Below are 14,083 nucleotides of genomic sequence, written 5' to 3'. Positions count from 1 at the left end.
ATACATTTATTTTTAGCCACTTGAACAATTAAAGAAAGGATGGGTGGGGGTGGGGTGGAGGGGAGGGCAGTACCACCTAAGAATCTGTATTGTTTCCCTTTCAATATTTTGATTGGACCCCTTTTTTGCAACTCAACACTTTACTCATTAATTCAAGAAACAAGTATTTAGTGCCTACTGTGCACATGGCTCTGTGAGGACCTGCGTCAGGACCAACAAGCCCAGATCCCCAGGAATCACTCTTGAAATTTGGGGGTTTATTTCCTGCTAGGGTTTTCTGAGGTTGTGGAGTTTTTTTTTGTTTTTTTTACCGTTGAAGTGTTTGAACACTGAAAAATGGCAACAGCCTTGGGGAAGGAGAGACCCAGGAGCAGGCAAGGTTGTTGTTGTTTGCTTTTAACTTAAACGGCTAAGCAAGATCCAGCTGCTTTCACTCCATACCACACCTCTCCAGGAGAACCAGTTTTTTAGTCACATATTCATGGGGAAAAGGACATCTATGAAGGGGAGGAAAAAAGCCCACAGCAGGGAAGGTCCTAATCAAAAGGAAAAACCTGATTTCCACCATAAGCCCCTGCTTTCAGCCACTTGCAAAGACTCAAAAAGTCCTTCCTGGCTCAATTATTCTCTCTTTGGTCTCAGCCAAAGGTGATTTTTAAGGGAAAAAATGCCTTTGGGCATTTTTCAGTTCTGACAGGGTAAAAACAGACTTTAAAAAAAATACCCAAAAAGCATTACTATTTTTTTTTAAGTTTAGTAAAAAATGGTTATGCCGAGAACTACAACTTGGCAGGGAAGTAACTGGTGATGTCACTCACTCCTCGGCCGGTTGTGGAAGCCGACTGACTGGGTCTGTAAACCAGCCGCAGGCCTAAAGGACCAGCTCTCGTCCAGCAACCGTTTACAATCAGTGGACTACAAAGCATCTTGGACAATACGGCTGGCAGATTTACCCAGCGAGTGTTGCAGGATACAGGAAAAGTTAAGACTTCTGGGGGAAATTTTACCTTTTACATTTCCTCAGTGATGTTTAAACTTGTAACCTTCACGCTGCCTCACAAAAGGTCCATGCTTACGCAAGAAAATATAGCATTTCTTTATATAGATACATTAAAATAAATAAAGGAAGTGCTCTTGGTAAACTTTTTCACATGTGTGCTCTTTTTTCCAAACGTATCCTCTATGATGTCAGTCTCACATTTGACCACGTGGGGCATTAGTGGGTCATTAGTTTAAGAAAACTGCCAGTTCTTTGAGAAGATAAAAAAATTGTAAGGAAAGAACAAAGCTCGTTTTCCTGTACCAAAGAAATATGTTTTGCTGGCAATCAGAAGGAGCTGAATATTCCATTATAAAGTAAAATCTAACTGAGACTAATGGGGAGGGGGGCAGGGAAAGAACAACCTGCATTCTCTGAAAACTGACTTAAGAGTTCTATCATGTCAAGTACACACATTAATTTGCTCTAGATTGACAGTGTTTCTAAATAGAGGTATTATCTGCATGAAGTAGTCCTCATAATCTTTACTACTATAAGGAGGCTGAGGCAAATGGATCACTTGAGCTCAGGAGTTCTGGGTTTTTGGTGGGCTAAAGTCATTGATGTGTCTGCTCAAAGTCTAGCACCCATACAGTGAGCCCACAGGGATCTAGCACTCACCAGGCTGTGTAAGGAGGGGTCAGTCTGTCCAGGTCACAAACAGAGAAGGTGTCAAAGTTTCCATGCTCACCAGCAATGGGGATCAGGCCCTGAATGTAAGCCTAGGTAAGACAGGGAGTTTCATTGGTGCTGTTCTTCATGACTCCATTTGGGGGTTTTCCTGACAAAGATAATGTAGTGGTTTGCCATTTCCTCCTCCAGCTTATTTTACAGATGAGGAAATTGAGGTAAACAGGATTAAGTGACCTGCCCAGGGTCACATAGCTAGTGTCTGGAGCCAGATTAGAATCCAGGTCTTCCTGACTGCAGGCTTGACACTCTAGATACCAAGCTGCCCATGAGACCCAGTTTCAAGCAGATAGAGAAAGAAGAGATAGACAAATCAGATAGAGAAAGAGAGACAGACAAAGTTAATTGTATAAATATATGTACACATATACATACACATACATTGTGTATATATATATAACAAATGGAGGAGCTTATGGATTCTTTAATGATTAAGAATTATTTGTAATTAGCTCATCAATTGTTTGCATATAAATCAAATCCCTGAAAATAAGTTTAAGTACTTTTAATAATTCTTCTGAGATCCTGTTAGTGTGCATTAAAAAAAGGAGTTGCTGAGCAAACTTCAGCCTGTTTTATCTGTATCTATCTGAACTAAAGACAGCTTCTACTGTGTTTCCATTTTATATTGTTCCCAAAGACAGAGATAGCTAACTGATAAAATACCCACAATAAAGGCTCACCTACCCATGAGCTTAATGAGGCATAGGAAACAAGGAAAAGACCTCTGGGTGACCAAGGCAGATGTCATAAAATGTGCAGACTTCATTCATAAGAAAGCACCCATGGCCCTTACCTTGCCACAGAGCTGCTTTATTCTTATTTTATATACAATTCTAGCCAGCTTAATTAACTGGTTTCTAAGCCCCTCGATTGCAGATCTGAAGCCCAAACTACTGCTGGGAAGGGGATGGGGGTGAGGGGGTGGGGAGGAAAAGCTACCACCATCAGACAGAATGACAACAGCAAAAAGTGACAAACAACACAGTCACAGCAAGGAAAGAGACTGAAAAACTATAAAAAGCAGACTCAAGAGCTTAAAAATCACAAGCTTCTAGAGATCTTTTTAGAGCACAGGCAAACTCCTAAACATAGATCTTGGGGATTGTATTAAGGCCCAATTAAATGATACCATTATGGTAAAAGGGGAAAGACCACGGCACTTGGAGTTAGGATGCCTAATCTCAAATCCTGGATTTGCTATTTACTAGCTATATAACTGAGGAAATCACTTATCTAATCAGTGCCTCAGTTTCTCCATAAATTAAATGGAAAATAATACCTAAACTCATAGGTTTGTTTTGAGAACGAGATGATATATATATATAGATAGATATAGATATCTATCTATTATCTATCTATCTATCTATATATATATATGAGAAACACCTGTAACTAAAGGGCTTTATATAAATTTCTTCACTGAAATCTAACTCTAACAGAACATTATCTTGGGTTCTTCATGTTTTTACCAGCAGAGAAGGCTCTGGCAAGTCCTATAATGCTGAAAAGGATTTGAGTAAAGACATGGTAATCAACTGTATGTTTTTTAAACCCATGACTTACCTAAGTTTTGAAAAGCTCATCACCAAAGGATGGAATTATCAGGTAACAAATTCCTTTAGTCAAAGTGACTCTGGAAACTGTCTACTAAGGTATGGAGAAATTATAACTTGCACTCCTGGCGAGTATTCATACATCACAGATCTCTGAAACAGTATCATCATAATTTATTTTTAATAATCCTGAGTCATCAAGAAACAGATAAATTATATTCTTATTTTTTTAAGATGGCAGAGAAGTATGCAATATACTTTGGAAAGGTTTCCACCCAAAGAGGTTAAAATAAATAGTCTTGATGCTTAGAAAGGCAAGCCCTCTGTTATCTGGAAAAATCGCCTCTCCAAAACAATTCACTCCCTGGAGGTTCCAAAGTCTAGCAATATTCTGATGAGAAACACTATTTCTGGTTGCTACTTACAGTAGGGGCCTCAAATAATAAACACTGACTTCTGCCATGCATTTTACATCATGACTTCTGCCATTTATTTGTTATTTCTAAAAACTGTTAACCATTTAAGAACCAAGGGTCTATCAGGCCCCAATGAATAGTTTTCTCTCTTTTTACTTTATGCAAGAAGCCGTCTCAACATTAAGAAGTAAGTTGAACCACCATTCCTTCTTTGCAGAAGTGAGGGACTCCAAGTGTGAAACATTGGGTATATGGTTAGACTCAAGCAGCTATGTTTGTTAGAAAGGATGGATGGCTCACTGGTTACGGAGGCAGGAGAGGAAGATTCAGAAAGGATGGTGATGTGAAAACAAATGATCAATATGAAATTTTTAAAAGAAACTTCATTCCTTCAATCCTTCCTCAGCTCTCTCTCAAACAGGCCATCTAAGGGAGGCACAATTTTTAGTACCAAGGAAGTGTTTTACAAGTTAGTTAAGGAGTTTGTTGGCATGAAAACATCACACGTAATTGTTGTAATGGTAAAAATAGATAAAGTCACTCTTTTCCTGAGATCTTCTTTATTTAAACATTTGGAAGAGTCTAGCAAAGTGATACAAGCCTATAATCCCTGATATCTAGAAGGCTGAGACTGGTGGATCACTTCAGCTTGGGAATTATGAGCTGAAGTTGGCTAAAGTGTCTGCACTAAGTTGTCTGAGGAGGGGCAAACAGAGTAGGTCAAAGCTTTCAGGATCATCAGCAATGAGGCTGGGCCCAATCGGCTGTAGCACTTCCAGCCTGGGAGAGATAGTCCAGACTCAAAAAAAAAAAAAAAGAGGTCACTGGAGCTCCCCCTCCCCCCCAAAACCAGCAATATCCAATTATTCCCTGGGATCATTTGTACTTGAGATGGGCTGAATGAGCCTACAGCTGAAGAGACAACAGACATGCCCACAGCAACATAATTACCAAGCACTTCTTTGCAGTCAAGTTGGTGCAAAGGGATGCTTAAGCATCTGTGGAGGTTACAGCCAATCTACCTTGTTCTGCTCAGTTAACAGCCAAAAAGGAGGGTTTCTGCTGCCTTTACCAGCAATCTTTTTCAGTCTGTTCTCTTCCCTGCTAACCAATAAAATCAGATGTGGATAGGGATAAGGTATGAGTTGGGGGTGGGGAAGACAGTCACACAAGTACATCAAAGGAGGCAAGGACAAAAGTTAATTAGGACTATTCATGAGCCTTGTTGAATGGGAATACTGCATTCCAACCTTGGAGAATTTAATTGCATGGGGGGTGGGGGAAAAAAGAATAAGATAACTGGGGAATGAAATCTGATTTCAATTTAATTTCAGCACTGCTTGGTCCTATTTATTTTTTAGAGGATCTCATGCAGAATAATGCCATTACTGTGTATCAAATGGCATTAGAATCTCCTAATAAATTAACAAGTGAAAATTAATGGTTGCTCAGTCCATTAAATCTTGTTAATTTTATTTCACTTATAATAATACAGCAATCACAAGTTTACATTATTAAACCAATATTTATTTTTAAAGGAATCATTTTAATTGAATTCCTGATGTGATAAGCCTGAATCAGATTCTCTGTTTTCATCAACATCTTATATTTCTCATCACAACTAAATGGCTACTATATTTTGGGGCCTTTTCTATTGCCCAAAATAAGTTACTTCAAAATTAATGTCCTTGCAAAGAGGCTTTTTTGTTTTAAACTTACTAGAACTGGGGTAAGAACCTCACATATTTTAAAAGCATATTTAAGATTTCTGTTTGCCAAAAGAGAACCTTGAACTTGGAATGTGTGTTAGTGAGGAAAGTGTTTTTCAAATAAAATGATATGTAAATATGAAAAAAATTATGAAGGAGATGCAAAACTAAAACACAGAATTGTGAAATATAGTGCAAATGCATAATTTCACAGAATCTCTGTCATGACTCTATTGTCTTCTGTTCTAAAAATTATTTTTAAAGTTATCAGGTATAGCCAGTGATGATTTACTTGCAATTTCAAAAGTAAACACAAAAGGGCTATTTTTAAAACCACACACATTCCACTAATTCTTACTATTACCTCAATGTTTATTCAAATGCACTAAGGTGAGAATGTCACCTTCCTTACAAACTCAGATCAGCTGCCAACACATACAAAATTTACCTAAAAATCAGAATAATTTGTTTAAATCAAATTTCTCCCAGCTCACAACTGCTGTCACTTCTTTTGTTTTCAGACAACATCCCATGCCACAGGGAAGACACAACAATGAAAAAAAATCTCATTTTAAAAAAAAAATTCCTTCCCCTTATTTCTCCTTTGATTACTGTTTTATTAGTGTCTTGGGAAACCTCCCTAGCTTCAGATGATTACAGGCCTAAACAGTTTTGCAAGAAAAGTGACCTCATGACAGGCTTACTTACTTAAGAGTACTTTAACTCTGTGCTTTCCAATTAAAACCTAGATGCCGTTGGACAAATGCTTTTAGTCTTCTTGAAAAGAAGAAAGCTCAAATTCAGCCCAAGAAATCAGAGATGACAACCACTGCAGGGAGCATGAGACCTGTTTTATTCTCTCTGGCAAGATCTGTAAAATTAGGAAAATATACAGAGAACACCAACCTCTCAAAGTACAAACATTCTTTCTGGGCTTTCTGGAGAGGAAGGGAGAGATTAGTGATTAGAGGTAGGAGTCACTGTGAAATCAGTTACCTACTGACCATAGGAAAGATGCTGGTTGGATTCCTATGAGGTTCAACCCCTTAACATTAAACTGATAAGCAAGTGGCCTGACTGGCATACATCAGCAACTGAACTGTACTCCAAATTCTGGGGCAAATGAGGTTTGGTTCCAAAAGCCCAGAAGTTTAAGGTGACAACCAATCAATAGATATATAAGTGCCTTGGGGCAGCTAGTGGCACAGTGGACAGAGTGCCAGGTTTGGAGTCAGGAAGACTCATCTTCCTGAGTTCAAATCTGGCCTCAGACACTTACTAGCTGAGTGACCCTAGGCAAATCACTTAACCCAGTTTACCTCAGTTTCTTCATCTGTAAAATGAGCTGAAGAAGGAAATGGCAAACCACTCCAGTATCTCTGCCAAGAAAATTCCAAATGGGGGTCACAAAAAGTTGGACAGAACAGAACAAGTGTGTTCTTTGTGCCAAGCACCATGCTGACCACCCAGGATGCAAAAAATGCAAAAGGCAATCTCTGCCCTCAAGGAGCCTACAATCCAATGGAGGCATTAATATTCGGCAGCAGTGTCCTTCTCTCCTGGTTCTCTAATCCTAACCTACCCTAATCATCAGTTAGAAACACAGTCTGCTACAGAAAGAAAGGAACTGAACCAAGCAGGAAATCAGCAAGCAGGGATTGAAAGCAGGATCTAAAACTTAGTAGCAGGGCAACCTTAAAATTATCAACTCTGCCATTCTAAAGCTCAGTCCACTAATGATATTTGAGCTACCTTTCTCATGAGGTAGTTGCAAGCATTAAATGATGATAATAATAGGCAGCATTTATATAGTATTTTAAGGCTTGCAAAGCACTTTACATGTTATATTATTTGATCCTCACAACAACCCTGCCAGGCTGGTGGTATTATTTCATTTTCATTTTGCAAACAAGGATTCCCGAGGCTGACAACCTCTGTTAAATGACTTGCCCAGGGTCACATATCTGGGGAAAGCACTTTTTAACTGTGATGTGCCACATAAAATATAAGCTGCTATTACTAAGACACAGCTTTCCTCTCTCTGGTACTTCCTAGTGGTGTTTGCCCCTTTGTGGTTAAGAAAGGCAGAGATAGCAAACTCCATTGAGAGCCAGGAAGTAGTACTCAAGCCTAAAACTTGACAATGAGGGTGGCACTCTAGGGATGAACTTATAAAGGGGAGGGCACTAAGTGAAGCCTTGAAAATGGGTGCCTTGTCTCCTTACTCAAATATACTCCTCCTCCTTCTCCTCCTCCTCATCATCAACATCATCCACAGCATTTATATAATACTTTTAACGCTTATAAATAACTTCACAAATATTATCTCTATTTATCCTCATAACTCTAGGAGGTAGGTGCTATTATCATTTATCTGCAGACAAAAGCTAAGGGTTTTGCCCAGGGCCACACAGCTATTAAGTATCAACACTCTGGCACCACCTAGATGTCTCATTATAAACTTTGTTGGTTGTTCAATTATGTCTGACTCTTTGCGCCCCTCTTTGGGGTTTTCTTGGAAGATTCTGGGGTGGTTTGCCATTTTCTTCTTCAGCTCATTTTGCAGATGAGGAAACTGAGACAAAAGGATTAAGTGACTTAGCCAGGGTCACACAGCTAGTAAGTGTCTGAGGCCACATTTGAACTCAGGTCTTCCTGACTCCAGGCCTGGCAGTCTATCCACTCTGCCACCTAGATGCCTCATTATAAACTTAGGAAGAAAGTTAATAGAAAATATGAAGTGGGGGCTTATTATATTCTTTTTTAACTCACTGGCCTGATAAACAAGCTTTTCTGGTCTGGTAAAAGAATCATAGATTTCAAGCTTCTAGAAAGGAACTGGAGGTAGACCTAGAAGTCACCTAAATCAACTGCATCATTTTAAAAAATGAGAAAGTGGCCCAGAGAAGTGATTTGCCCAAGGACACACAGGTCATGAGCAGCAGAACCAGCACTAGAATCAGCAACCAATATCCTTGAAATCCAAATTGAACGTGCTGCCCGATACTCCACACTCCTGACGGATGAAGAAGCTGAATTAATGGGAGTCTTAACCAAAGGCACACATTACAGGTGCTTACTGGCAATGCACTGTTAGATTCATTCCTTCTATCAAAGGAGATAGTACTATAATCAAAAAGAGCCCATCCTTTGGAATTCCAAACAACCACGACCCGATACCGTACACCTGAGCAGTAACTCATGAACTTTTGCAAAGAACTCACTTCATCAAGTCAGAAATGTTACTGATAAAGATGCCAGGTTCTCTCCTTTCAAAGGCAGCTGTCTTCTCTCTACTTCTCTTTGCTCCAGTCACACTTCAGAGCAGGAGGTAGGATATGGTCTCAATGGATAGAAAGCGACCTCAGACTTAGAAACACCTGAGGGCTGTCTTGCCCCCAACACATGCTGGCAAGTTACCCTGGGCAAAGTCATGGCCTCTCTAGGCCCGCCCCTATGCAATTTTTCTAACATAAATTTCAGGAATAGTTGCTGATCTGCTTTGGAGAAGGGCATTTCCTCACAAAGTATTCCTTCCTTCACCTCACATAGCTCATCTTTTCCTTAAGATGCATCCCAGGCACTGTCTTTCGCAAGAAGCTTTCCTTCATCTCCTATATGGCTAGTGCCCTCTCTTGTTTTTTTAATGACAGGGTGAATATTTGCATTTATTAGCTTTCTATAACTGCTGTACATACTTTTACATATACTTGTTGTCTACTTCCCTTAGAATATAGTTCATTACAAGCAAGAATTGTTTCTAATTACCAGTATTTGTATTCCCAGCATCTAGCACATAGTAGGCCCTTAATAAATCCTTGCTGATTGAATGATTGCTAGGGGAGTTTCCTACAACAGTGAAATCACAGGTCCAGATCCTCCTGCAAAAAGAGTATTTGCATCCACCTTATCATTAAGCTATAGCTAATATTACCTCACACAGAAAACAAAGAATGAATAGTATACACAGAAAAAAATTTTTCTTCAAATTATCTAGGTACTAAAAAAGATCAGAGTACCATAATGCCCATTTCAAGAATGTAGGAATGCAAGCCGAGACCTCTAGGATATGAAAACTAGTTTTACAAGCCTTTAAAGTACAGTCGTTGGTCAGTTGTGTTGGACTCTTGGTGTCCCCTTTGGGGGTTTTCTTGGCAAAGATACTGGCTGGTTTACCATTTTCTTCTCCAGCTCATATGACAGATGAGGAAACTAAGGCAAACAGGGTTAAATGACTCACCCAGGATTACACAGCTAGTAAATGTCCGAGGCCTGATTTGAACTCAGGAAAATGAGCCTTCCTGATTCCAGGCCTGGTACCCTATCCACTTTGCCACCTAGCTGCCCTTAAAGTCTCTAGTATTAGCTATAAAAATTATTAGCTATTACTACGAAACTGGAAAATGTATAAAGAACAGTACTCCTGAAGTCAGGAGAGAAATAGGTTCAAAGTCTCCAACATTTACTATTTTTGTAATGTTAAGCAAGCTTGTTATGGTCTGAGCCTCAGCTTCCTCATGTATAAAATAGGGACTATAGGCTGGGTGCTGGGAAATAGATGAGTGCAGGACCTGAAGTCAGGATGACCTGAGTTTAAATCCTGCCTCAAACACTTATTGGCTGTGTAACTCTGAGAGTGTCACTTGACCTCTCCCTGCCTCATATTTCTCTTCTGTAAAATGGAGATGATAAAAGCACCTACCTCCCATGGTTGCTGTGAACATAAAATGAGATAATGTATACAAATCATTCTACAAATCTTAAAAGTGTGACATAAATGCTAGTTATTATTATTAGTATTATTATCTTCACAAGATATAAGGTGGTTTACAAATCTTTAAAGTTCACCCCATATGAATACCAGGTCCTAGTTGTATACAATCTGGTTGTTTCTTCAGCTCTGTACATATGTCCATAGACTGTAAGCTTTCTGAGGAAAATGCCCATGTCTTGTATAAGTGCTGCCAAGTGCTGAAATAGACTTCCTTAAAAGTGTAAGCAATCCCGGACCGGGAGTCAGGAGAACTGTGCTCTAACTCCAACTCTCCCACTAACTAGCCATGTCACCTAGGGAAAGTTACCTCCCCCTGCTAGGTCTCAAGGTCCTAGTCTATAAAACGAAATTTGTGTGGATGATCCCTAAAACCCTTTCCAATGCCAGTATTCTATGATTCCCTAACAATGCCCCACACCCAATCAAGGGATTAGGTGCTATTTCCTTCCATTTAAGTCTCCATACCTCAGTAGTGAGGGCAGACAATTTGACAAGTCGCTTGCAGATTCAGGTCAATGCAGGGCTATGGCAGACATGCTGCTATCATTAAATCTGTAGCCAATTACCTCCATTTTTAATTTTCTGCCCACAACCAACACAGTAGTGCTATCTTATGAAACGAAGGAACCCAGAGGTTCAGGCACAAGACGCTGGCATGAAAATCCCATTTTTCTGAAGTGCACAGCAATCTTAACTCTAAAGAGCTGTGCCTGAGGAGAGATGGGAAAACACAACTCTGCTACCCTATGAGAACTTTGCATTCCAATCAACAACGCAAATTCAGGACAGGATTTTCCCAGGGGTCCTCTTGTGATTAGGGGAGAGACAATGACTGAGCTCTTGGAATTTCAAAACCATCCTAGCCACATCAACTCCCTCTCACTAGACCGGAGGTTCTGGAGCTTTTCTGCATTGTAGACTACTTGGCTGGTTTGAAGCCTACGGATCACTTCACAGGATAATGTTTTTAAATGCATGATACAAAATACATAGGATTATAAAGAAAATGAACTGTGCTGAAATACAGGTAACCCCTGAAAAAGGTCACAGACTCTAGATTAAGAACCCCACTGCCTTAGAGGACACTTGATGTCCCAATAACAATCTTGTTTAGACAGTCAACTGTAAGATGAGGTTTTCCTGAGCCTACGAGAGCAAGACAGGTAGTAACTTCTCACAGTGGAAAGGAAAATCAGTGGGACAGGGTGGCTGCAGAGTTCAAAAGTTAAATAGCAACAAGCTACATAAATTGTTACTTTCTAGGAATCCCTAATACTTCAATTAAGAAACAGAGTATTTTGTAAACATCTCCTCCTACCTCTACACTTATAGCTGAAGCTTATACACTTCCTGATTAGGTTAAGTGGGTGAGTACTATCAGTCTTCCTTGAGAAGTAATTACCCAGGGGTCCTGGAGGTAACAGAATCTGGGAATGAAACTCGGGTCTTGTCTGCTATCAGACCATGCCTACCTGTTGTTTCAATCATTGCTGGCTCCTAGACCTGTAGTATAAAACTAAGCTCTAAAGACATTATATCCTCCTTTTTCTTTTATTGATTATATTTGCCTAAAAAGAAAAATCAAAGCATGAACTTCATCAGTATTTCCAAATGAGGGCTTCTTCCCATGAACAGATGCAGCACTGTGAAGATTGACCCCAGTGTTAAGACAGCCTGGGATAAATACCCAGGCATTGTGAGTCTCCTTCACAGCTGCTCCGAGGCAGGTGGTGGTGTGAGAAGATGCATTCCTGGGGCTGAGAGTGGCCCTGAGCTGATGTGGACACTGGAGTCCTCTGCTGGCCAAGTCCAAGGAAGCCAGGTAACCTGGATTAAATCAGAGCCCTGGACAGACCCAGTCAAGAGCAAATCCCCAGAGTTCCTTCAGAAAAGAACCGACCCTAGAAAGGGGATGAAAAGGAGGGGCAGTGGGTAAATGGATCCCTCCTCTTTTAACTCTTCCTCCACCTCTCCCTCCCCTCCCCCTCCAATCTACCAAAAAACACTGAGTTTAGCCAAGCCTCTAGGGAGTCAGAGCAAGTCACTGACCCTTTCTATAAGCCATCTGTGAAACCCCTCCCCATCTTCCCCTCACAGGGATGCTGTGAGCATAACAGAGGATAAACAGATGGGAAGGTGCTTTAGAAATAAAGACACTATAGGAATGCATGAGATTGATTAGCTGAGGCCTACTTTTGTAGGCATCTTTATCACAGAACTACTCCACTTCCACAGGGTGCTAAAAAGGTCTGCATCAACCTGAATCCTGCTCAGAAGAGAAGCATAGACACCACCCACCCGAGGACCGGCTACTGCCGGTCCCCCAGGGTCTTCACTGTCGGTTCTGAGACTTTGGGGAGAAAAAGAAACAAGTTCAATACTAACTGCTTTCTTCTTCCAGAAAGTCAATACATTAATCTGAGCTGTACATGTGCAGGAGCAGAGGGGGTGTGGGGAGTGGGGAGGGAAGAAAGTGGCAGAACTGAATCTAAAAATACTCCTGAAAAAAAAATACTAATCTCAAATGCAAAGAGAGAGCGAGAGAGAAGGAATCTGTCAATCACACGGGTCCAGGCTTCTCACCCACAACCCTAGCCCCGGCAGGCCCTCCCTTAGCTGTGCGGACTGCATTCCTTGGAGGGGGGCGGGGGTAGCAGGAGGGGAGGAAGAAAAGAGGGAAGGGAAAGAAAAAGGAGGGGAGGAAGAGACAGACAGACAGACAGACAGACAGACAGAAACCACCTATACTAGTGCGGGGAGCAGAGATCGAGATCGCGCTGCGCTGCTGGGGAGGAGGGGCGCTCCACTGAGCCAGGCTAAACAAAGCCGGAGCCCCAAACAAACTTCCAACCCGCATGCACCCACCCCCGCCCCTCCACCGCCCGGGAGAGAGAGCCCCACGCTCCAACAGCAAGCCAGGACCCCCGTTCCTCTCGCCCGCCACTAGTCCCCCAATTCCTTCCTCCCGGGCTGGTTTGGGCCGTGTGGAAACCTTAGAGTTCCCATCTTTGCAGAGAAGGTTTTGTTTAGGTACCTTGCCCCCGCCCCCCCAGCCCAGACACACACACACACACACACACACACACACACACACACACACACACACACACACTCTCTCACTCGGGGCCGAACCCTCGATCGCTCCCACTTTTCCGTTTCAAACACACATAGAGGGGCCAGGCCCGGGAGTGAGAAGCAGCCGCCGCCCGTGCCAGTGCCGGTGCCCGTGCCCTGCTCTGGCTCTGGCGCGGACACCCCGGATCTCACCTGGGGATGGTGATGCATTTCGTGTTGATGTTCTGCGTGGTGATCGCCTTCTCCAGCTCATCCAGCTGCCCGGTCTTCTTCAGCTTCTTGACCAGGCTTTTGACCGCCTTCTCGCACCACTTCTCCTCCTGCCCGTTCTGCTCGCCTTTCTTCCAGCCCAGTAGGCGCTTCACGATCGGGGGGGTGAAGGGCAGGATGGAAGACATGGTGGAGGTGGGCAGAGTGGGGCTCCCCCCGAAGGGGGAGGCAGGCAGGCACAGAGAGAAGACGGGGCGCCCGGCCGCGGCCGGCCAAACTTCGCTCCAACTCCCTGCTGGACTCCCGGCGAACTTTCCTAGCGGACCTCGGCGCCTCAAACCTTGGGGCCCGCGGGTGGCCTGAGCTCCGCCGCCCTCCTCCTCCCAGTGCACTCAGGGGGAAGAGGGAAGGAGGGACGAAGGGAGACGAGAGTCCGGACGGTGAGGGTGTGGAAGGGCCACGAAAGCAGCAGCAGCAACAGCAAGCAGCAGCGAGAGAAGAAAAAAGTTTGTTTCCGCACGGTGTTGCTGTTTGGGTGCCGCCTCTGGGAAGAAAAGTCCAGCCCACGAATCAAAGTTTGTTCTACTTGCTCGCTTTGATGCGCAGATCCCTCC

General features: G+C 42.4%; 1 protein-coding gene across 2 annotated transcripts in view; it reads right to left on the bottom strand.

Annotated features, from left to right (window-relative positions):
- Positions 1-13,860, bottom strand: part of SMAD3 (SMAD family member 3) — a 162,921-nt gene extending 149,061 nt beyond the window's left edge. Inside the window, exon 1 of one of the 2 annotated variants that reach the window (XM_020982788.2) lies at positions 13,452-13,860. In XM_020982788.2, the coding sequence (XP_020838447.1) occupies positions 13,452-13,657 (206 nt within the window). In that variant the 5' untranslated portion in view covers positions 13,658-13,860. Of the gene's footprint in view, positions 1-1,660; positions 1,736-13,451 lie in introns of those variants that run through there. The other variant, XM_078151215.1, reaches the window with a different exon arrangement.
- Between the last annotated feature and the right edge of the window lie 223 nt (positions 13,861-14,083).

Source organism: Phascolarctos cinereus, unplaced genomic scaffold (assembly GCF_003287225.1).
Source record: "Phascolarctos cinereus isolate Bilbo 61053 unplaced genomic scaffold, phaCin_HiC Scaffold_3;HRSCAF=262, whole genome shotgun sequence".
Taxonomy (NCBI): Eukaryota; Metazoa; Chordata; class Mammalia; order Diprotodontia; family Phascolarctidae; genus Phascolarctos; species Phascolarctos cinereus.
This window is presented reverse-complemented; position numbering and strand designations above follow the sequence as displayed.